Here is a 25,778-nt window from a genome sequence, read left to right as displayed (position 1 = left end):
TGACGTCTAATTTACAGATGGGAGGAGCTGGTTACAAACTAGCCAATAGCATCACGGGATTAAGTGACAGAGGAAGCCTTCGGACCAATCAGCTAGTCGCAGAGTGAAAGCGCGGTGCTATGATTGGTTGAGCGCGAGAAACACGCCCGCTTCTGATTTTTTGACACTTCCGTGTTTTGCTGGAAGATGCTGAGACCCTAAAGCGTGCGGGTTGCGAAGGGCAACAGGATAGTGGTGGGAGATCCCTGAGTATAGCGTCCCGTCTGCCCGCCCGTGTCCTCACTGCCTGGTAGTATCTGTTCACTATGGATGCATGCTTTACGTTTTCTATGGTGAAGGTGAACGTGTAGCTGCTAGATGGTGATAGTGGATTGCGGTACCGCATTAAAATAGCGGACGTGATGCGGTTCTTGCAGCCTTCTGCTGGCTTTGCTGTTAGTGAATAGGAACATTCCCTGTTTGCCGGAAGATGAATCATCTGATCAGTATCTGTCTGTAATCACTGAGTCTCCAACCTGTGGCCCTGCAGCACTTGCAGAACTACAACTTCCAGCATGCCAGGACAAGTGCAGAGCAGACTGCCAGGCCATGCTGAGAGTAGTAGTCCTGCCACAGCTCTAGGGCCGCCCTTGGTGGTGTTACTGAGTACAGGGCAGGTGCAGGGCCGTCCCTAGGGTAGATGGGGCCCCCCACCCTGAGACCTGCTGAGACCCCCACAAGGTGACATAAATCTCCTAAGCCTCCCACCCCTCCTGATGACATCCAACACCCACCACCCGACTCCCCCAGCCATACAAACAACTGCCCCCAGCCATACACACAACTACCAGACCCCCCAGCCATACACACAACTACCAGACCCCCAGCCATACACACAACTAACCCCCCATAGCCATACACACAACTACCAGACCCCCAGACATACACACAACTACCAGACCCCCAGCCATACACACAAGTACTACTCACCAAGCCATACACACAAGTACTACTCACCAAGCCATACACACAACTACCAGACCCCCCAGCCATACACACAAGTACCAGGCCCCCAGCCATACACACAACTACCCCCCCCCCATAGCCATACACACAACTAACCCCCCCATAGCCATACACACAACTACCAGACCCCAGCCATACACACAACTACCAGACCCCCCAGCCATACACACAACTACCAGACCCCCCAGCCATACACACAACTACCAGACCCCCCAGCCATACACACAACTACCAGACCCCCCAGCCTTCACACAACTACCAGACCCCCCAGCCATACACACAACTACCAGACCCCCCAGCCATACAACTACCAGACCCCCCAGCCATACACACAACTACCAGACCCCCAGCCATACACACAACTACCAGACCCCCCAGCCATACACACAACTACCAGACCCCCCAGCCATACACACAACTACCAGACCCCCCAGCCATACACACAACTACCAGACCCCCCAGCCATACACACAACTCCCCCCTGTACCCCAGCCATACACACAACTACCAGACCCCCCAGCCATACACACAACTACCAGACCCCCCAGCCATACACACAACTACCAGACCCCCCAGCCATACACACAACTCCCACCTGTACCCCAGCCATACACACAACTACCTCCAAGCCAAACAATACAGCCCCTCAGCCATAAAACCTACCGTGTGTGGTGTTAGGAAGGGGAGGTGCGGTCCAGGTGCCCAGTGACATCATGCTATGGCACAGCACAAGAGAGCGTAAGGGAACAAACCCCTGCGGGAGGAGGAGGGCGGCCATGGGCTCTCTGGCAGACAAACAGCAAAAAGATGTGCTGTCAGTCTGCTGCAGCTCCCCGAGCTAACCACTATAGGAGGAGGCCGGGCCAGCTGGGGGGGGGGGGTGCTCCAGCAGACAGACAGCACATATAACTAAGGTAGGTGTGCAGCTGTCTGTCTGTCTGCCAGACGCCCCCCCCCCCCCCTCCAGCTGGTCAGAAGTGATGTGCCATGTGCAACCGCACAGGTCGCACACCCCAAAGGTCGTCCCTGGGCAGGTGTGTCTAGTCGGTACAGAACTGCCCTACACTTTGTGAATGGTGCAGTGATAGGCCCATACTACATAAATAAGTCACCATGTAGAGGCTTGTAACTGAGTACCCCAGAACCTCAATAACCCAAGGGCCGCCCTTCAAGAAGAGTGGGATGCCATCCCTCTACAGACAATAAGCCGACTTGTGATCAGCAGGAGACGTCATTGTCAAGCTGTATTTGATGCTCATGGCCACATGACAAGTTATAGAGACACTGATATTGGTTATTGGGTTGTACTCACCACTGGTGTTGGCTTTTGTTTCAGTAAATAGTTTGTGATAAGGAAATCACCTTTTAAATGCTCCACTTCATGACCTGATATCGCTGGAGCTGGAACTTTTTACCTTTTCCTTCAATTTCACTCGCAAGCCAAATATCCCTAACTTTTTGTGAGTAGTGTAGAAAAGGTACCATGTGTCTTGTGGACCTAACAGATATCTTAGGGTAGGTTCACATCTGGTTTTTCTCCACACCTCGGGCTACACGTCAGGAATCAGTGAAAAAAGGATGCGGACGTGCGGCCGACGGCCACATGAAGGCCACATTGACTTTAATGAGCAGGACAGAGTCATTATGTGACTGTGTTCTGCTCATTTGCGGGACCTACATGGCTTTTGTGCAGGACTCAATAGCGTGGTCGACTATGCTATTGAGTCCTGCACAAAAGCAGTGTACGTCCCGCAAATGAGCAGAACACAGTCACATTATGACTCTGTCCTGCTCATTAAAGTCAATGTGGCCTTCATGTGGCCGTCGGCCGCACGTCCGCATCCTTTTTTCTATGATTCCTGACGTGTAGCCCGAGGTGTGGAGAAAAACCAAATGTGAACATACCCTTACAGTGTCAGACGTTCAAGGAAACCCATCACCCCTCGTGCCGGGGTGAAGGCCGCCCTACCCCCTGCTACAGCCCTGGATACTTATCCCATCTCGCCAAGTCCCGGAGCCGGTCCCGGGACGGAGATATCCCTGTCTGAAGCCCGGCGCGCGCTGCTGAGATGAGTCTGACGCCCATAGAGAATGACGGCTCCATTCATTCTCTATGGGCGTAGGACCCATCTCAGCAGTGCTGTGCTTCAGATGGTGATATCTACGTCCTGGGATCGGGATTTGGCGAGATGGGGTAAGTATCCAGGGCTGTAGCGGGGGGTCAGGAGGCCTTAACCCTGGCACGGGGGGTGACAGGTTCCCTTTCAGAACCTGAATTATGTTTGACAGCGTAATATGCTAAAAACTGCATCACAGGATATACAGTAGCCATACTGGCCAGGGAACGGGCAGCCGTAAAAGGTCGGACCCTCTTAGAGATATGTTATTAAAGGGGTTGTCCAGCGAAAAACTTTTTCTTTCAAATCAACTGTAACATACCGCCATGTAGTCACAAAGCATTTGTCCTCACCGGATTTGGGGGCACAAGAGCAAGATTCACATTACTGCCCTGCCCATGGATACTGCAGCGGTGGAGTGGAGTTAAAGGGGCCTTCCCACTAAAGATATTAAAGGGGTTGTCCAGCGAAAAACTTTTTCTTTCAAATCAACTGGCGTCAGAAACTTATATAGATTTGTAATTTACTTCTGTTAAAAAATCTCAAGTCTTCCCATACTTATTAGCTGCTGGATGTCCTGCAGGAAATGTTTTATTTTCAGTCTGACACAGTGCTCTCTGCTGCTACATCTCTGTCCGAGACAGGAACTGTCCAGAGCAGGAGAGGTTTTCTATGGGGATTCATAGAAAACCGAGGCAGAGTTCCTGTCTCGGCCAGAGATGTCAGCAGAGAGCACTGTGTCAGACCGAAAATAAAACATTTCCTGCATGACATACAGTAGCTAATAAGTATGGGAAGACTTAAGTTTTTTTAATAAAAGCAAATTACAAATCTATATAAGTTTCTGACGCCAGTTGATTTGAAAGAAAAAGTTTTTCGCTGGACAACCCCTTTAATATCTTTAGTGGGAAGGCCCCTTTAACTCCACTCCACCGCTGCAGTATCCATGGGCAGGGCATTAATGTGAATCTTGCTCTTGTGCCCCCAAATCCGGTGAGGACAAATGCTTTGTGACTACATGGCGGTATGTTACATGAATGGCTGATAGATGCCGCCTCTATTAGAATGCCCTTTGTACATACATGCCTTATCCCATACATACAGGATATCAGGGACTAAAGGTCAGGTTGTGTCTGTCACTATCAGAAGTGAAAGCTTTATTGCACATTTCCGTTGCAGTGAGAATGAAGACTAATGTTATAAGGTGTCCCATACTTCCAGGTATATGTCACCCGCTGGCACATTGCCCTCTTTGACTCCCACTTCCTACCCAGTATTGTGGCACAGATACCAGACACAGTGCCCGGTTGGCTGTCAAGTCCATGACTAGTAAAGAGGCCACCACGCTTCTCTGCTGTCCTTATCCTGCAGTGTGTCTTGGGCCCCGTATACTCTAAGATCACAGTCTGAATTATGGTGGACTGTAGTAGCCAGCGGACGTTGTTTAGGGTCCAGGACCCTTCATTCAGTCGCTGTAGTCATAGACATGTAATACATCAATCAGCCACAACATTAAAACCTGCCATTGTCTCCCTCCTGACGCATGGGGACATGGACTCCAGAAGGTCACTGATGCCCATTGTATTGACTTTCATCAGTAGACCGGGTACAGCATGGGCACTGACTGGTCTGGACTAAGGAGATCCATATGCAGGGCACCGCGATGCCCTTTGTGTCCTGCACCAGTAGCTTGTACTACAGTAGGTCTTCTGAGGCTTCAATGGACCTCCCATGATCCTATTTCCAGTTAAAGGGGTTATCCAGTGAAAATCTTTTTCTTTTTAAATCAACTGGTTTCAGAAAGTTATATAGATTTGTAATTTACTTCGATTTAAAAATCTCAAGTCTTCCCAGTGCTCTCTGCTGCCACCTCTGTGAGACAGAAACTGTCCAGAGCAGGAAAGGTTTTCTATGGGGATTTGCTGCTGCTCTGGACAGTTCCTATCTCAGCCAGAGGTGGCAGCAGAGAGCACTGTGTCAGACTGAAAAGAAAACATTTCCTGCAGGACATACAGCAACTGATAAGTATAGGAAGACTGGAGATTTTTTTAAATAGAAATTAATTACAAATCTATATAACTTTCTGACACCAGTTGGTTTGAAAGAAAAAGTTTTTTGCTGGATAACCCCTTTAAACATTTGCTCTTACTTTATAGGTACTAACTACTACATAGTGTGTATACCTCATAGACCCGCCATTGAACTGACTGATGGCTTATTGCCTAGCCACTATACCTCTTTATTGTAAGATAATCTATGTATATTCCTTTACCCGGCAGTGGTATTAATGTTATGGCTGATCAGTGTAAATGCTTTGATGCTTTGTTATTCTGCCTGCCAGTACATTTTCTATCCTCCTGTCTCTGTTGATGTCTCCTTAGGTGAACTCTAAACATGAAGTTATCCTTTGGCATCCACAGGCCTGCCGTGGCCTACTCCATGACCACATTAGGTGCTGGAATGATGAACAGTATATTTAACTTTTATTATGTCAAGCTGTTTCTGACCCGCTACAAAATATCAGAAGGAGCCTTCCACCAAGCCCAGGTAAAAGCCAGGCTCAGAGCCCTCTCAGGATATTGGGAGTCACATAGATGCCATTTCTATTTGCTCTGCTTATATTCTTGCCTTATGCTGTCAGCGGTTTTGCTATGTCTTATAGTAGGGATGATGGCAGTCTGCAGCATCACCAAGACCTCATCGGAAAACACAACACACTAACATGAAAGGGAACGTGTCGCCATTTTTATGCTGCTTGAACCACAAGTCATCGGGGTGGTCCCTGGTGGCTTTTACTACTCCACCTACCTTAATTCATAGATCTACCCCTGTTCCAGGCATAATGACAGATCTGTCAATCAGCGCTGGTAGGGCCAGGGCCGGCTCCAGGTTTTTGCGGACCTCTTGGGTGACAGAGCCTTAGCTGGCCCCTTATTTAAAGGAGAAGTCCAGTGAAATTTTTTATTAAATTATTGTATTGCCCCTGAAAAGTTATACAAATCACCAATATACACTTATTACGGGAAATGCTTATAAAGTGCTTTTTTCCCTGCACTTACTACTGCATCAAGGCTTCACTTCCTGGATAAAATGGAGATGTCACTTCCTGGATAAAATGGTGATGTCATGACCCGACTCCCAGAGCTGTGCGGGCTGTGGCTGCTGGAGAGGATGATGATAGGGGGATGCTCAGTGTTCTCCAGTGCCCTGTGTCCCTCAGTGTCCCCCTGCCATCATCCCCTCCAGCAGCCACAGCCCGCACAGCTCTGGGAGTCGGGTCGTGACATCACCATGTTATCCAGAAAGTGATATCACCATGTTATCCAGGAAGTGAAGCCTTGATGCAGTAGTAAGTGCAGGGAAAAAACACTTTATAAGCATTTCCTGTAATAAGTGTATATTGGTGATTTGTATAACTTTGGGGGGGGCAATACAAAACTTTAATAAAAATTTTCGCTGGACTTCTCCTTTAATCACTATGCACCCATAATCCACACACTATGCATAATCACTTGAGACACCACTAACATACACTGACTGACTAACACTGACTGACTAACACTGACTGACTAACACTGACTGACTAACACTGACTGACTAACACTGACTGACTAACACTGACTGACTAACACTGACTGACTAACACCGACTGGCTGACAATGACTGACTGACACAGACACTGACTTGACTGACATTGACACACTCGCATCCTGACACACAGCACTTACAGCTCAGTCTTCTCCCTCCTCATCTCTGTCGGGCTGCTCTTCACACTGTAAGGTTGAGGACCTTCAGGTCATGTGATTAGGTCCTTGCCCTTTTCTCTCTCTGTGCAGGTCCTGCTCTGTCTCTTTTGTCTTCTGTTGTTCAGTGCTCAACCTACACTACAGTGAGCGAGCCGAACATTAGAACGCCGGGCCCCTCTCGCTCTCTGGATCCCTAGAGACGCTGTGGGCCCCAGCACTTGCCCTGGTAAGCCCTGTGCTGAAGCCGGCCCTGGGCAGGGCAATCACCCCCCTCATATCTGATATCAGGTTCTCTTTAACTTGAGCGTACATAAAGGTTTGTAGAATAGCGGTGGGAGGAAAGAACCAGCAGATGACATCAGGAGGCCTATGACTGTCCTCTACCCCCAATGACCCCAAGATGGTGGTGGTTATAGAAAATATATATATATTTATTTTGTTTTACCACCATAAGAGAGAATATGTGCTCTCTGCTTACATTGATGGGGGTCTTTTCTCATTTTGACAGTGTACCAGGTGTCTATTTTTAGTGTCTGTAACAGGTAAGAAAACTGTCCTGGCAAAACATTGCTCTGAGTAAAAACCATGTAATACCTTAATTTCCCTGTGGGGGTGCTGTAGGGAGGAAAAACACTTGCCACAGTATTTCTAAAAAGACTTTAGCTGAATGCAACCGATACTTTGTTATTATGTTATTGTGCAGGGACACATACAACTAGCTGAGACTAGCTAACTTCTTTTGGGGGGACTCTTGTATGATACTACTAAGCTTTTAGCGCATTAAAAATTGTGTAGATTTTTTTTATACTATGTGCTGCTTTGATTTTACAGGTGGTTTTTATGATCTGGAATGCCATAAATGACCCCCTGTTTGGTTATATACAAGATAATTCCAAGACAGGCTTCTGCTCTATAAGACGTCATTCCATCTTGTATGGAGCTCCATTTTATGCCCTCGCCTTCCTGCTTCCCTGGTTCCCTTGGAAAGATTACTCAGAGGGTGACTGGCTTAGTGGGGTCCACCTTATGGTTGCCCTCTGTATTTTTGATGGCATGCTTACCTTTGTACTGCTTGCACAGTGCGCCCTGTTTGCCGAGATTTCAACCAAACACGAAAGTCGCCTCCAGCTCATAAGATACAACCAAGTGGCTTCTCTGCTGGGATCATCCAGCATCCTCTTCTGTGGTCTTGTGTCAGACAATATGGAAAACTTCCCCAGCTTTCAGACCTTTGCAATGTTTGTGGCTGTCGTGGCCACGGCGTGTATGTGCTACACCGGGGTGTTTGGTATAACCCAGTATGAACAGCGGGAGAAGCCTATAGAGAGCAGCGGAAAGTCCGAGACGTCTCTGTCCTGGGCCGCTGTGCTGACTCTTACCAAACAGATCCTTACCCAGAGGAACTTTCTGATATTTGTCTCTATGAACTTTTTTCAAGTTTTTTTTGCTACTTTTTGCAGCAATTTCATGATCATTTTTGCCGATAACCTCATTCCCCAAGATGCACTGCCCTCTTTTGTGAGGAGTATCATGTATGGAGCGGGCTTCATATTTCCTCAGGTAAATGTTACCATATTTGAAATGTCAGTTTGCATTTAGCTTTCCTGACATGTCAGTTTTAGGACACATTTCTTAAAGGGGCCTTATTGGCAAAATGAACCTATAATCTATCCACAGGACTGGTTCCTGTGCTACATAGTGAATAGAGTTTGTCACCATGCATGTGTAGTGGTGGTGACCTGTAACTGCAGCTCAGGTTCTATTCAGTTGAATGGACCCTCTGCTTCACTATGAACAGAGACAAATTCTATTCACTGTGTAGTGTGGGCCCCAAACAGCTGATCGGTGCCGTGTCGGTATCCTGTGGGATTGCTCATCAATTAATTTTGCCTGGGAAACCCCTTTAAAGGGAAACTAAACAACAGGTTAGAAAATGATGAGCAGCCGCAGTGATGTCACTGTAGAGCGCCACCTCAATATTCATGAAGAGGGGCAGGTGGATGGGCAGATTGGTTCCCCAGGGGGGCTGTAGTCCCTTCCCTAGAACACTAAACCACCTATTTAATCTATCAATAAAAAGAAGGATTGTGAGAAAACAGTGCTGAGGATGAAGGTAAAAAAAAGCGAATGTGTTGTTAGAAAATGACCTGTTGTTTAAATAGAGTTTTATATTACACATTTTTTGGTGATTATTTTTTCTTCTTCTAATTTTCCATTTTGCTATGTATATATTTCATGAAATCTTGCAGGTTTGAGTCTGACCATTAAAGGGAACCAATCGCCTCCCTGGTGGAGTGTGAACTGACAGCCGTACCTTACAGCTGCTGAGCACAACTCTCTGACCTTGTGCCTGGCAGTCTCTGGCACGGTGGCAATTAAAAAAACAAAACATTTTTATTTCTTGTTCCCGATTGCCGGTATCTAGGCATGAGGGCAGAGCTTCAGCGGTATGTAGTCACACTGCCTTCAACCTCCTCTCAGCCACATAATTGGCCTCCTGAGCAATGGAAACTTAAAGGGGCACTCCTAGTGAAGGCCTTTTTCTGAGATATGCTCCGCCGCCAGTGTCTTACTTCTCTGTCACACTGTGAGGCTTCTTCCGGGTTCTGAGGCTGAAGGCCTGCCCAGCCAGTCAGTGGCTGCAGCGGTGTCCCACCTCACTTAACCAAGAAGGTGATTGGTTTGCTTTAAACCTAACGCTAAGTGACTTCCTATTCTGTCTGTGATGATAAATAGGCCATAAGGAAAGTGATCTGTACAGAATCACAGTTATAGGTGACACCAGTAGATAGATAAAACAATAGCAGCTCAGCCTCCCCTCCCCTGTAGAATGACACCTGCACAGGTCAAAGAGCATGCTTACAAACCTGCTCCATACAAAGAATAAGGTCTGGATATGTTTACTGTGCATATGTCCATAGTGCTTGCTGTAAAGCATGTTACTAAATGCTGTTCAAAAACATTTCAGGCAGAGGGACAGCCCCCATAACAATACACTAAAGCAGCGCTTCTCAAACTGTGAGGTGCGCAGCGCGGCTGGCGACAGGAACATTGTTAGCTGCAGGCAGACAAGTGTCTCCCCAGGCAGACATCGGGTTGCATCGGGACATGGCAGAGCTGCTGGAGGCCAGGGAGCACCAGAAGGCGCTGGGCAGGAGTGCAGGTAAAGCACTAACTAAGCTGGCGGCATGCCATACCAAGGAGGGGAGGGTTAATTGCTGGTGGTGGTGGGTCAGAGAGGTTTAATTGCGGGCCTTGGGAATGGAGGGTTTAATTGCAGGCAGAGGGGTAACATTAGTACTATGGATGGCACAGTAGGGGCATTATTACTAAATAGGGTGGCACAGCAGGGGCATTATTACTAAATAGGGTGGCACAGCAGGGGCATTATTACTAAATAGGGTGGCACAGCAGGGGCATTATTACTAAATAGGGTGGCACAGCAGGGGCATTATTACTAAATAGGGTGGCACAGCAGGGACACCATTTGGGTTATTAACTATTTGTGGAACACTAATGGGGGACTTATCTATTTGTGGGGCACTGACGTGTTACTATTGGGGTTATTAACTAGTTGTGTGGCACTATTTGGGTTATTATTTGTGGGGCACTAGTGGGGTTATTAATTATTTGTGACAGTGCCAGGAGCACTGCATGCACAAAAATGGGGCAAGGAGGAGAGAGGGAGCTGACACAGAAATAGGAGGTTAAGAATGGAATCATGCTGGTGTGTGTGGAAGCTGCCAGGTGAGTAGAGGGGTGGGTTACGGAGAAAGGAGTGCTGCACTGTGGTGCTAGTTTACAGGTGGAGCAGTATGTGGTGTTGGGTTTTTGCTGGTGGAGCAGTATTTATTTCTGCACTTTGGTGCTTATTTGCCACTGCTCTGGGATATAATGTGCACTACATGGCAGTATTAGGCAGTGCATAGTAGTATGTGTTTGTTGGTGAGGCTGGAGCATCAGAGCCCCAGGTGAGACCCGAAAACAAAAAGTTTGAGAAGCACTGCACTAAAGAATAATAATAAAACTAAGAATTCAATTCAAGTTCCTCTGAATCTTTTCCCACAAAACTATATACTGTTTATCCCAACCAGTTCAGAGCGGCAGCTTCCCATTGTAAGTTCTGTATATGTAACCACAGTAATACGCTTCTCATTTGTTCTTCCAGTTTCTGGTGCTGATCAGCCACTCCCTATTGTCCAGTATCGGTTATTATAGGGTCATCTTGTATGGATTCTATGTGGAAGCCTTTTCAGCGGTTCTGATGCTGTTCATGGGATCTCAGCATTACTATATCCTGGCTATGTTCCTCACCACCAACATGTAAGTAAACATCTCCCATCCTGCCTTCTGTCAGTGTCAGGGATGAGACGGCCTTCTTTCCCTCTGGTTTTCTTCAAACGTGTTTTGCTTTTAATGAAAGATAAAAATATTCTTGTATCCTAATAAATGGATCTTGTCACTGAATGAGATACAAGGTTATTTTACTACTCTTCCATGGACACTGTCAAACTTTGAACATGTTGTAGAGAAATAACAAGTGAAGAAGGCCAGTAACATCCATGGTAGTATAATAACATCCAGGGTAGAACAATAATATCCAGGGTAGTACAGATCTTGGAACTATATTTTGAACTATATCTTTGTTAACCCTTTAAGGACATGGCCCATTTTCGTTTTTACGTTTTCGGTTTTTCCTCCTTGTGTTTAAAAGGCCATAGCACTTGCATTTTTCCACCTAGAAACCCACATGACCCCTTATTTTTTGCGTCACTAATTGTACTTTGCAATTACAGGCTGAATTTTTGCATAAAGTACACTGCGAAACCAGAAAAAAATTCGAAGTGTGGTGAAATTGAAAAAAAAAACGCATTTCTTTTATTTGGGGGAAATGTGTTTTTACGCCATTCACCCTGGGGTAAAACTGACTTGTTATGCATGTTCCTCAAGTCGTTACGATTAAAACGATATATAACATGTATAACTTATATTGTATCTGATGGCCTGTAAAAAATTCAAACCGTTGTTAACCAATATACGTTCCTTAAAATCGCTCCATTCCCAGGGTTATAGCACTTTTATCCTTTGGTCTATGGGGCTGTGTAAGGTGTCATTTTTTGCGCCATGATGTGATCTTTCTATCGGTACCTTGATTGCCCATATACGTCTTTTTGATCGCTTTTTATTACATTTTTTCTGGATTTGATGCGACCAAAAATGCGCAATTTTGCACTTTGGGATTTTTTTGCGCTGACGCCGTTTACCGTACGAGATCAGGAATGTGATTAATTAATAGTTCGGGCGATTACGCACGCGGCGATAGCAAACATGTTTATTTATTTATTTATTTGTTTACTTTTATTTAAAACCTGGGAAAAGGGGGGTGATTCAGACTTTTATTAGGGGAGGGGGCTTTTTACTATTAACAACACTTTTTTTTTTTTTTTTACACATATACTAGAAGCCCCCCTGGGGGACTTCTAGTATATACACTTGGATCTCTCATTGAGATCTCTGCAGCATAGATATGCTGCAGAGATCCATGAGATCGGCACTCGTTTGCTTTCGGCTGCTGCAGCCGAATACAAACGAGTGCCGAGCCGAGGACGGCGCCATCTTGGACGCGTCCCCGGCCGGCATCAGTAACGGAGATCGCTCCTCCGGGACAAGGTCCCGGAGGAGCGATCTCCCCCACTAGACACCAGGGAAACGTTGCCTCCGGTAATCGGAGGCAGCTGTCAACTTTGACAGCTGCCTCCGATTAGCTAATTAGCGGGCACGGCGATCAGACCGTGCCCGCTAATAGCGGCGGTCCCGGGCTACACGCGGCACCCGGGATCGCGGCACTTCAAAGCGGGGCCGCCGCGCGGCCCCGCTTTGAAGTGCAAGTGAGGACATAGGACGTACCGGTACGTCCTATGTCCTTAAGAGGTTAAAGTGTCACTGTCATTTCTTTTTTTTTTTTTTTTTTTTTTTGGCAGAAATAAATAGTCCAGGCAATTTTAAGAAACTTTGTAATTGGGTTTATTGGGCAAATATGCCATTATCTGCATTCAAAAAGCCTTTCCCCAGCCCCCCCCCCCCCTCATCTCTCTCATCCACTGCTCATTATCAGGAAATCTCGACTCTTTTACATCAGTCGCCATCAGAGAGCAAAGAACAAAGGATTACACAGCGGGACTTATGTGAAAGCCTCTATTCAAAGGTCAGAGAGGTCAGGGCTGACTTCAGAGGAGATAGCCCAGTGATGTAGCTGTAAATTAACTCTTTGTTGTCCTGTTTTGAGGGGAGAGCTTCAAACAGTTTTTTCATAATAAAAATGCATTTTTCGCCTAATAAACCCAAATACAAAGTTTCTTAAAATCTCCTGTACTATGGATTTCTGCAAAAAAAATTTAAACGACAGTGACTCTTTAGGCTATGTTCACACTACGTATATGTCCAGCCGCATATTTTTCGCGACCGGACATATACGTGTAAAACTCCGGCCGGGATTTATGCAAGTTGCGGCCGGCTACGTACGGTCCGCGAACTTACGCCCGTAGCGATCTGACAGCGGTCTTTTACTTGGATATCTTCGGCTAGCCCCGGACACCCCACAGCACCTTTTGGATCGGCAAATCAAAGTGGAAAAATAAAGATATCACCACTCCTTACTAGACCGCATGTTACGCTACGGGCATAAGTTACAGCATTTCCGTCCCGAAACAATGGTCTGGTTCATTTTTTACGGCGCCGCATACGATCCGGGCGTAAGTTCGTACGTAGTGTGAACTGTGCAGCCGTAGATCGTATACTTTCCATTGTACGCAAACTACGTAAATCTCCAGCCGCTTATTCACGGAGCGCGCTACGGCCGAAAACTTACATAGTGTGAACATAGCCTTAAAGCGTAACTGTCATTTTTAGGGTCATTTTTCTGAAAACAATAAATATCTATACTACAAGCGATTTTAAGAAACTCTGTAATAGGTTTTATTTACTGAAAGAGTTTCGTTCTGTACTGAAAAAGCAGTTTTCCTAGGTCCCCCCTCACTTCAGAAGAAGCAGGATTTCTGTGTCCATTATGTGTCTATGGAGAGGGGAGGGGCTGAGAGGAGTGAGTGAGCACGGAGCAGTCCTGCACAGCACAACACCATGCAATCTTCTCTCAGCAAGTTCCTAGATAAGCACTGACCTTTCTGACCTCTGAATTCAGCGTTTTAGGTGCCCAGACAGTCTACAAACAGCTGACCTTCATGTCTCCTCTTCTTGCTCACTCACCTCCCTCAGCCCCCCCCCCCCTTCATAGGATATAATGGACACAGCAGAACCCGTCTTCACTGGCTTCTCTGTAATGAAGACAGATTTGCCATATAATGCACAGATAAGAAGTGACGGGGGGGGGGCTTGGAAATTGTTTTTTGAGTACAGAAAGAGGCTTTTTTGCCAAATAAAACCTGGTATAGAGTTTCTTAAAAGCGCTTATACTACGGAATTCTGCAAAAAAAAAAAAAAATGACAATTACGCTTTAAGCATTCCTGATGAAGACCCTAACGTGTGAATCCTGGCGTGAATCCTTTCTTTACATTACCTTACAGATTGTGTTTTGGTGCTGTTGGATCTTTCTTATTTGGTTATGTCTTAGAGACGCATCAGAAGTTTTGATCAGTTGACATCTGGATGTTCAGACCCCCACCGATTACTAGAACCCGCATGGAGAAGTGTGAGTGAGATGAAATCCTAATGAAAGTCCATGGGAAATCCATCTTATTCCACACACAGAGAGCAGGGATAGAGGTTTTCAGCTTAGTGCTTCTCTCCTTACATCTAGATTGGTCGGGGTCTGAACACTTGTGTCAGATGTTTTTAAAATGACAGGTACTCTCTCAGATTGGAAGCAGACCGAATCACGCTCTTCATGGCAAGGCTTCTTTACCGTGCCAGTCTATGAACCTACAGGCAGTTGTAAATTTAATTCACAATAGAAAGATAAAACTATATAGAGAAAAAAAGGATGTGACATTGCAGTTTAGGTTTCTAAGTTACCTATTTTTCTTTGTGTTGGGTATGTCAGGTATGTTGAGTGTGTTAGGTATGATGACTGGTGGACAGGCCCTGGAGGTATACTTAAAAGCTGTCCTGCTAGAAGAGAACATTGCTCCGAGCAGGGGCGCTGTTTTACTGACCACCCCTGAGAAACTGCTGCTGTTTTCTATGAAGTAATGGAAGTAGAACCACCAGGGAGGAACCTTCTACAGCCAACCTGCTTCTACCTTACAGGAATGGGAAACCTTTAGCCTTCAGCTAGTACCTCCAGTGCTTCAGCCAGGGCTGGTACTCGGTTATAGTCCAGTGCCGTGTGTGGGAAACGGGCGCTGCGGTTCAAAAAAGGGACCGTGGCTTCCCCATGCCAGTGCCATTCTATTCATGTGCAACACTTAAAGGGAATATACCTGATGGTACATTCCCTTTAATAGGAAGAGGGGAATAAGCCTCTGCCAGACATCTATGGTGGTGACATCCACCATGACACCTAAAGTTTAATCGCAACATGCTTGACGCTTCTTTATCCAATTATAAGCTATCCAGGAAGAGTTAGGAGGTGGTTGTCAGGTCATGACGGCTATAAGAGGGTGCAGTAATGCACTAATATGCAATAATGTATGGACTGGATTGTAAAGGGTTACAGCCAAGATCTCACTCTACACAATAGGCAAACATATGGTCCCTGAACATCAAGTATATTGATGTGTACATTGCTGGTATGGATGTGTGTGGATAAAGCCTTGTTAAATATTTGTACAGTACATACATTGGTTTAGAGAAGAATTACCCTGTCAATCATATACTGTATCTGCTGTGCAGAATATGATCACTTCTCTATGGTAAGTGCTAATAAATCACAGCCACCTTGGCAACAGAGTAAGATGAGGGGGTTCCCCATCTGATATTCCTTTAGGGTCCGATCACATGTGCTGCGGATTTCTGATGCATAAGAATTCATAGATATTAGAAGAACGACTGATCGGGAAGGAACCTGGTGTGCTCCTTCTACTTATATTGCGGTACAGAATAAACCTCAGTCTGTGATGATAAGCCTATCTAATAATGGATTCTTCTCGCCATATATCTTCCCACAATTCCATGCACTGCAGATCCATTAAATTACATAGACAGCAGAATTTCAGCCTCGGATTGTTGTGAGCGCCATGAAGAAGTGATCAGGGTGGATATGTAACTCTGCACTCACTATACCTGGTGTATGGATGAATACCATAGTTATTGTGATAACCTAAATAATTGGATGAAATGTTCTCTATAATGACATATGTGCGGATGAATCCATTATACTGTCATAGCTTGAAAATGTTTTACAAAGTCAAGAACTGAACAGAGGGGAGGGGTGGCCATTATATGTATGTATATGTTAATAATGATTATATGCTGCTCACTAATATATTTTTTTATTGAAGTTTATGTACATGTACTGTTTTGTATATTATTGAAGTCTTGTCCCCTTTGTTGGCCAGCTTTCTCTTGCATCTGAACACTATCCTGTCCATAAAATGGCTAAAGATGGAGGGGCAGGCGACAAGACACTACACCTGGCCTCCTCCATTGTCGACTTTTGCAACCCATTTTTATTGTTAAAAAAATTAACATTAAGCGACATTACAAATATTCTTCATAAAAAAAAAATCATTTTTGTGTAGATGGTACCTATGTGGGCCAGAGGATTTAATAAACAGTTTAACTGCAGGATCTGACTACATAGGGTTTGAGTGTAGTCTGTAACCATGGAGACACATAGATTCACTCTATAGATTCATATCCAAGCACTGTAATGAGCCATAAGCTAGAAAATAGCCATTAACCCTTCAGTGATCTATAATCAATATATCTGTCTGGCCATTGGCACCCTACAACAAGACCACATTACCATAGGACTGGCAGCTTCCTTAGAGCACGGCTCTAATAGATTGGCTCTCCTTTTTAACATTACTATCAACTATCAGATATAATCTAGATGAATCTAACCTACTGATATGTCCCTATTGCATAGGAGATGCCTAAGATGGAGGTATGTCTCTTACCTTCATCCTCTGCGCCATTCCTGTCCACAGTTTGTTTAGTCCACAGTCTGGAATGACTTTTAGGAGCACAGGGGGGCTGTTAGGAGCTTGCACTGAAGATCACTTCTCATTTAGCTATTAAGATTTAATAGATTTAACTGCGTTTTTTTTTTTACCTTTTAATATTTTTTCTTTCCAGGGTGTTGGTCCAAGCATCATTCAGCTTATTTAATCTGCCCCTGGCCGATATTGTAGACGCAGATTTTGCCAACTACAAACGCAAGTAAGTGTTATACTTGGTGTCAGGTATGCATGTGTACATCCTGACTATCTGCTATGTTTTATTACTGACCTGATTTGCTTGTTTATGCTTTGCCCATCTTGCAGAACTTGTCTATATCTTACTGATAATTACCTGACCTATTATTCCTTTAGTCACTATGAATGAGCACCATCCTCTCGGTCTGCAGCGAGGCCTGTTACATATTCATCTTACCCTAATTTACTAAAATAGGTCATTAGCACAATTATCTCAGAGGAGACAGCAGCGCCTCTCATGGACACATTTAGCATAGAAACCTCTATATTACTTTTATTGAACACTGTAGACAGATGGTTTGTGTGATGCCGCTAGTGGGGAACCATCAGCTCTGACCCAAACTCAGGAAGGGTTCAGAATTTGTCTGGACCAAAGAAAGTAAACTCCATTGGTTCATATTTTTTAAATGTATCAATTCCGTTTCCCATAGGCATGTTAAAGGGGTTTACCTTTTTGTCATCAGCGCCCTTTGGTAAGAAGCTGATAACAGTCCTGCGATCAGTTGCAGTCTGTGAGAGAACCCAGCAGAAAGTGTTTGTTTTTTTTACAGCACCACCACAGGACAAATGAAGTATTACACAGTTATCACTGAACCAGTAGGCTGTCCATGGATGTTCCAAGACCTCCTAACTCAAAGACACTCTTTTTGCAGCTTCCTAATCTGAATAATGGATGAAGTTCCTATTACTATCTCATTAGAAAATGAGTTTTCTAAACTAGACTTGAATGGTTTTATTAAAGGGGTTGGCCACTTTATAGTAAAATTGTTCAGTGTTAGTAACTGTACTCACAACCCTTACTGACAGCAGCTCCCTGTGTACCTCATAGAGCTAAAATCAGACACCCCTCCTCCAGGCTGTGCTGTCCTGCTCTGTGGTGAGTCTGTCCAAAGGTTGGCCAACATAGAGGAGCATGTGACCATGCCCCGCCCTCAAGTGTCCACCACTGAGCCTGTATATACCAATGAAGGTGGTGGCATGGTCACATGCTCCTTCAGGTTCAGACATCCTATGGACAGAATAATCACAGAGCAGGACAGCACAGCCTGGAGGAGGGGAGTCTCATTTTAGCTCTGTGATATTCAGGGAACTGCTGTCAGTATCATGACCAGTTGACTTTTTTAAAGTGAATCTGTTAGCTGTAATTTAGTTTTCAAAGTACTGACAACAGTAACATAGCTGTAAGGACAAGGTGACACATCGTACATTTCATATTTCTGTCTGTGCGCTTCCTAGCTCACCCTCCTGTCCATATCACTTAAGAGATTAAGAGAAGCACTTTGAGGGCCTGTGCACCCATTGTAAGGCTGGGTTCACACACTATGCATCACATTAGGCATCCATTTTTCCATCCGTTTTTTGCAAAAACAGGTGGAAAAATGGATGCATTTATCTGGACCTGTCTGTTTTTCTATTGAGCTCCATTATAAAGCAGGAACAAAACGCATCTGCTTTTTTAACGCACACAAAAACACGATTTTTTTTTGTGCACGTTAAAATCAGTTTTTCCATCCGTTTTCTGTTTGTTATAACATAAAAAAAATGGTAGTGTGAGCCCAACCTAAGCCAAACATGTGTCCTGCCCATTATACATTGACAAACCTCTTTGTCGCTATATAAGATAGCATAGCCTGATGTGGTTTCCTCTACAGAAGTATATGCAGTGTTTCATCATGTCTGCCACATCTCTTGGTGATAACAACCACACGTTTTCCTGGTTTATAGCAGACTGGGGTTATAACATACAGTAGAACATTAGGTAATTGAAAACCTCTTATCACATACTGTACATGTCCAGGACTGTAATGTATCGTGTACAGGCTGCTCGCTCACTGTAGATCTATAGCTCGGCTCATCCCATTTACATAGCTACTTGATAGGGGCAGCCTGATTTTCAAGGTCCTTGAGCTGCTTTGTTATTCTCCAGTACTGCCTGTACTCTGTATCTGTGCAAATGTTTTTCTCATCCAAGATTAACCCTATCATACCTGTTAGATAAATACTGCCTGATGTCAGCTATTTTGGCAGGATCTTCCACAGTCAGCAGCCTGACCATAAAGTAGCGATCAGGAATTTTGACTTCCAATGTCACTTGATTTATGCTGCTGTATTTGAGAGCCGCATACACTGGTGACAAGAACGCTGGTTACAACCATGTATCACTTATATCTTGTAATGTGGCTGTTTTCCTGATAGACTGAATGAGCGTCGTCATGCGCTGCTTCTCCTGCCCACTGGCTGCTGATTGGCAGTTGCCTGTACACAGGTGGATGGAGGGAGTAGATCCTCATGAATATTTAGGACTACTGAGCACACACACACATAACACCAGTGTCCTTAATATCAATGAGGTACTGAATCAAGGCTTCACTTCCTGGATAACTTGGTGATGTCACGACCCGACTCTCAGAGCTGTGCGGGCTGTGGGACACAGGGCACTGGAGGGACACTGAGCATCCCTCTGCCATCATCCTCTCCAGCAGCCACAGCCCACACAGCTCTGGGAGTCGGGTCGTGACATCACCATGTTATCCAGGAAGTAAAGCCTTGATGCAGTAGTGCAGGGAAAAAAGTACTTTATAAGCATTTCCCATAATAAGTGTATATTGGTGATTTGTATAACTTTTTGGGGGCAATACAATACTTTAATAAAAATTTTCGCTAGACTTCCTTGGCGCCAAGCTCTCTTACCAAACCTATTACACTGCTCGATAATCATGCAACAAGGACTACACAGATATAGTTAGGGATGTCCGTGCAGCCTTATATAGAAAGTAATACTTACCTCTCCATGCTCCCTGGTGTCCTGTTCTCTACTCGCCGCAACTGCCTTGAAGCTTCTGATCTTGTCTGTACTGTGAAAGGAAGCCCAGCTAAGACCGGCCGCAGCTAGTGATTGGCTGAGCGGCCTGTCCGGAGGAAAGGCAGCAGGACATCGGGGAGCATGGAGAGGTAAGTATAATGTTAATTGTTTTTTCTTCACTTTCATCAGCCATCAGCTGCACATCACTATTACACGTTGCACCGTGCAGCCAGTTATTTTTAAACTTACTAAAAGAAAATGATCAGCCAATGATTGGCTCTTCGGCTGATCGTTATCTTTATTAAATGGAGCAATATATGCCAAATCGTCCTGATTCGGCAAATTATCGCTCTGTGTAATAAGGCCTTAATGGTAGCCGCAGCGCAGTAGCCCAGCCCAACCACTGTATAGTAAATGGAGATGAGGTTTCCAAGCAGTTCATTGTATATATGCCGTTGCCACAGCCCTGCAGAACAGCTGATCAGTGGGGGAGTTAGTTGTTACCTCCCTGATCATTAGAGGTTAATGGAATATCCTGTAGATAGGCCATCAGTCCTAAATGCTTGGAAACCCCCTTTAAGCATTGACACTTAAACAGCTCAGCTATGCCTCCACAGGGGTATGCTTACATTGCATTGGCCAGCAGCTGTGCATTATTGCCTGTGCAGCTATCCCATGGATTATTGCAGCAATGCTTCTTGAGAAAAATCTTCCAGAGGAGCGCTGTTTTGTAGGAATTACATGGTCGCCCAGGGATTTCAGTCTTCAGATGAGTCAGTATCACATTTCCTTTCTTCACATGGATGCACAAACCTTCCTTCGCTTTCTTATAGGAACATCAGCTGTTCCCGGAAGCTAATACCATCTCCTATACTCCTCTTCTCCTTCTTGAATAATGTCCTTCATTTATAAATTGTGAAAAGTATGTGGAGAATTCTAGAAGTGGCGCTCCCCCTTCTTTCCTCCAAGGCCAACGTCTGTGTTATTCTTTATCTCTGATATAAATGTGAAGAGTAAAACCTTACAAGCCTATGGGGCTCCTCTGTCTCCGGTTACATTAAGCAAATTTCAGTTTGTTTGGTTTTTTTTCAAATATTCAAAGTTTACAATAAAGTAAAGTTGAGCAACTTTGCAAAAGCTCTTTGTGTATATAGCACATCCAGGGTCAGTATCACTATTCTCCCATAAGATATGACCACCACTATACGGTTACAGGAGTCCAGTGGTTATTGTCTGAACATCCAATAAAACATCCTTAAAGGGAATCTGTCACCTGGTAATGGAATACCAAAGTGTTGACAGTGTTCTTCTATCTATCTATCTATCTATCTATCTATCTATCTATTTATTATCTATCTCCTATCTATCTATCTATCTATCTATCTATCTATCTATCTATCTATCTATCTTCTATCTATTATCTATCTATCTCCTATCTATCTATCTATCTATCTATCTATCTATCTATCTTCTATCTATCTATCATTTATTATCTATCTCCTATCTATTATCTATCTATTTTCTATCTATCTATCTATCTATCTATCTATCTATCTATTTATTATCTATCTCCTATCTATCTATTTATCTATCTATCTATCTATCATCTATCTATCTATCTATCTATCTATCTATCTTCTATCTATTATCTATCTATCTCCTATCTATCTATCTATCTATCTATCTTCTATCTATCTATCATTTATTATCTATCTCCTATCTATTATCTATCTATTTTCTATCTATCTATCTATCTATCTATCTATCTATCTATCTATCTATCTATCTATCTATCTTTTCAAAGTAATTGGAGTCACATTTTCCAGGCCCTGCTGTTTTCCAGATGTGACTCTCTGGCATGTATGTATGTTGATAATGTTGCACAGTAAAAACCACAGATTTTTTTTTTTTTTGGTTCAGTTTACAGTTTACTGTTTGTTATTCAATCATAAAATCTCATATACCCTAATCATATCGCATAGAACAGTCATTTATCTTTGGTGCATGATATATTATTACTGTCTGTATACACAGTCCCACAGGTCAATTTGTTCTTTATGGGACTATGTTTTAATTAAAGTTACATAGACAATGCCATTCCATTGACAATTGTTTTTTGTCCTCGTGATGAGTGGGGGTTTCAGTGGTTGAATCCCCACCAATCAGCTATAGTGTAGGTACAGCTTTAGGATAGAGGATAACTTCTAGATGGTCAATCTTTACTGTGGTTAGTAGTATAGTAATGCAGTGCAATGGACTTGGCACCATCTTGCTTTATTGAGTTTGTTCCTCACACTTAGTTTAAAGGGAACTGCTCACCAAGACAATGCTATCTAATCCATCACCATCATGTTATAGAGCAGGAAGAATAAAGCAGATTGATATATATCATTGTGGGTAAAAATTAGTGTTACTTTTTGATGGAAATCCTTGCTCACTCTGTGTTAAGGAGTCCAGTGGGAGGTGTCACTCAATAGGCTGGACTCTTTAGCATGGAAACAACAGAGATTACAATCAATAAATTACAAGTTATACTGAATATTCTCCCATAAAGATATATATCAGTCTGCTCAGCTACTCCTTTTCTATAACATGATGCGGATAGCTTAGATAGCATTTTCCTGTTGAAGGGTTCCCTTTAATTTACCACTGGGCTATTCCAGTTTCCAGAATTTGCAATATAGAAAGTGATATCCCATCAATACAAAGGGGAATAAGTATTTTTGTTATTTATTTCCTTAGGTCTCCACTGTCATCAATGGTGTTTGGGACCAACGCCCTCTTCACAAAGCCTGCACAGTCCCTGGCACCCATGTTTGTTGTTACTATTCTTAACCAGTATGGATACGAACACCTAACCAACAAAGTGGACCAGCCAGATCCCAAGTGAGTTGCAACACTGCTAATATATCTATAGGCCCTGTGTAATAGCCTCAGTGATCGGCTGGTAAACATTCGTTCATCAACTTATTGCATCGTTTTAGCAGGTTACAAATATCATTGTTTATTGCCCACGTTTTTCCACAGGATAGGGAATAACTAGCTGACTGGTGGTGGTCCAGCCACTGTAGTCCCCTCCGATCCCAGAAACCGGGTGCAGTTGTCACTGAACAAATTGAGTGGCAGCACACCTGCATAGCCACCGCTCTATTCATTCTCTTTGGGACCCCCGAACATGTGGAGTCCTGGTGGTGGGACCAGCACCAATCAGCTAGTTATCCCCTATCCTATGGATAAAGCATTTCTATGGATCTTAGGATAACCTCTTTAAGCAGTTATTGTCATGTCATATAGTCTATATAGTTATCATATAGACAGGCCCTGGATGCTACTTTTGATGATTAATCATAAAAGGTCATTTGGCGCCATCTAGTGGTGAAATGCTATGGTAATCATTGAGCTCTATGTTTCTATTTTTAAAAAAAATCTTCAACTATGTTATACATATTTGCATAAACTCTGTAAAATTGTGTGTAAAAGGGGTATTCTGAAAATCCCTGAGGCCCCTCTTCTAAAAATATTGAAAGCTTTCTAATGTTCTTTGCACTCTTGCCTGATATGTCCAGATTTAGGGGCAATTCACACATCCGCAATATACAGTCTGTGCATGGACTATATACTGCAAACCAGACTTAGGAACTCCTGGCATCAGCATTCATTATGATGCCAGGAGCTCTGAAACAGTTTAAATCTTCGCGCTACACTACTGACAGTCCTGTTTGCATTTTGCCACTAACATGGTAGGGGGACACCGTAAACATGTAGGAAGAAGGTGTCTGGTCAGATGAGACAGAATTTAAATTTTTTTTGCCTAAATACCACACACTATGGGGGAGAATTCGGCAGATTATTGCTCAGTGTAATAAAGACAACGATCAGTTGATGAAGCGATCATCGGCTGATTGCTCTCATGTATTCCAGCCTAAAAATCATCAGCGGCTGCTACATGTAATAGTGTTGCGTTGCTGACGGACAGTGTTCTTGTTTCTTCTACCCACTCCTCGTAGACGATGTTAGGAAGTAACAGGCCACTCAACCAGTCACTGGCTGCGGCAGTGTCCCGTCTCGGCTAGTCATTAGCTAAGCTGCCTGTTACTTCAGAGACCAGTTTAGAAGTTCCAGCGGCAGCTGCAGTCAGATAAATGAGTAGGACAACGGAGGAGCAAGGAGAGATATGTATGAGATTTATTAATTTACACTAGGACAAGGGCTACATGGACATAGCTAACGATATATATATATACAGCCCTTGCTACATTGGTGACCAGGCCGTGTATTACAGCCCTTAGAATAGCCCAGTCAAAATCCTGACCTGAATCCAATTGAGAATCTGCGGCAAGACTTTGCAGTTCACAGACGTCTCCATCCAGTCTGACTGAGTTTGGGGGGTGAATATTGAATATTGAGCTATTTTGCATAGAAGAATAGGCAAAAATCTCAGAATCTAGATGTGCAAAACTGTTAGAGACATTTCCCAGATTTGCAGCTGTAACTGCAGCCAAAGGTGGTCCTACAAAATACAGACTCAGAGGCTGAATACACATCACATCCTACCAGGTTTTTACACACACCACATCCCACCAGAGTTGTTTTTTTTGTTTGTTTTTTACAAGCCATTGTAGTTCTACAGCTGAATGACATGAGGGATATAATTGGGGGGCTTATTCTGTCTTCACATCCTTAATAACACTAACTTTTCCATTCAGTTTATTTTTAGGCCTTCATGACGCCATGTTCTACCTGACCTGCATCGTTCCTCTCTGTATAGCCACCATACAGATTATCATATGGATGCCATACTCTATTCGGACTAGTCACATGGCCGACGAACATTGAGCAGCTAAATACACAGTGACTTTGTGTATCTCTCTGGTGCCTTAAACTTTATTCCTGTACAGCAGTGTCTCCCCACCTGTGACTCTCCAGTTGTTACACAACCACAACTGCCATCAGCTGGGGTGCCAAAGGTGGTGGTGGTGGGTGGGGGCCCTGCTAAAGAGTTTTATTTTAGTGAATGTCTGATAGTTTACGTCTTATTAACTCAGAGCTATGATGGTGAAATGTTAAATCGTCCCTGTTACTTTAGAAAAAAGAAATTAACATGTCCTTGAAACATGGCAAAGGTTTTGGATCAAGTTCTGAACGAGTAAAATGATATGAACATGATGTTTACATAGAAATTCAGGAAGGAAAAAAATAGAATTTCTGGACGTCACGATCATTAAGAAAGGAGATACCTAAAAAAAGGAGAAACCTAATCCCACACTGGAAAAAGCGAGTAACATCCCACGTATGGACTTGTGACCAGAACCAATGACTGGAATGAGATGGGTGACCCGATGCGCGCTCATCTCAGTGTTCTCATTGACTATAAGGCTGGGTTCACACTACGTATATTTCAGTCAGTCTTGTGATCCTCATATTGCAACCAAAACCAGGAGTGGATTAAAGGGGTTGTCCGGCGATAAAAAATTATTCACAGAATAACACACATTACAAAGTTATACAACTTTGTAATGTATGTTATGTCTGTGAATGGCCCCCTTCCCCGTGTCCCACCACCCCCACCCGTGTACCCGGAAGTGTGGTGCGCTATACATTACCTGTCGCGTGCCGACCACGGTCTCCGATCGTCAGCAGTGACGTCTTCTTCGGGAGGCCAGCGGATCTTCCCGAGTGCCGGCCGCCCTCTGCAGCGTCATCCGAAGCTCAGCCGCGATTGGCTGAGCATAA

The 25,778-nt window shown here is 44.1% G+C and overlaps 1 protein-coding gene across 1 annotated transcript; it reads left to right on the top strand.

The window, feature by feature from the left end:
- Positions 1–135: 135 nt before the first annotated feature.
- LOC138800364 (transmembrane protein 180-like) lies at positions 136–25,517 on the top strand. Its single transcript, XM_069981981.1, has 7 exons — positions 136–289; positions 5,504–5,669; positions 7,700–8,428; positions 11,037–11,191; positions 17,124–17,207; positions 22,788–22,931; positions 24,752–25,517. Exons 2-7 carry the CDS (start codon positions 5,517–5,519, stop codon positions 24,879–24,881), a joined length of 1,395 nt encoding a protein of 464 aa, XP_069838082.1. The 5' UTR covers positions 136–289; positions 5,504–5,516; the 3' UTR covers positions 24,882–25,517.
- The last annotated feature ends 261 nt before the right edge of the window (positions 25,518–25,778 follow it).

Source organism: Dendropsophus ebraccatus, chromosome 9, assembly GCF_027789765.1.
Source record: "Dendropsophus ebraccatus isolate aDenEbr1 chromosome 9, aDenEbr1.pat, whole genome shotgun sequence".
NCBI lineage: Eukaryota > Metazoa > Chordata > Amphibia > Anura > Hylidae > Dendropsophus > Dendropsophus ebraccatus.
Note: the sequence above shows the minus strand (reverse complement) of the source record. Positions and strands in the feature narration are given on the sequence as shown.

Coding starts and splice junctions, on each gene's coding strand:
- LOC138800364 (XM_069981981.1), top strand. CDS start 5,517: ATGAAGTTATCCTTTGGCATCCACAGGCCTGCCGTGGCCTACTCCATG. Junction 11,192..17,123: donor ATGTTCCTCACCACCAACAT/GTAAGTAAACAT, acceptor TTTTCTTTCCAG/GGTGTTGGTCCAAGCATCAT. Junction 17,208..22,787: donor TTTGCCAACTACAAACGCAA/GTAAGTGTTATA, acceptor TTATTTCCTTAG/GTCTCCACTGTCATCAATGG.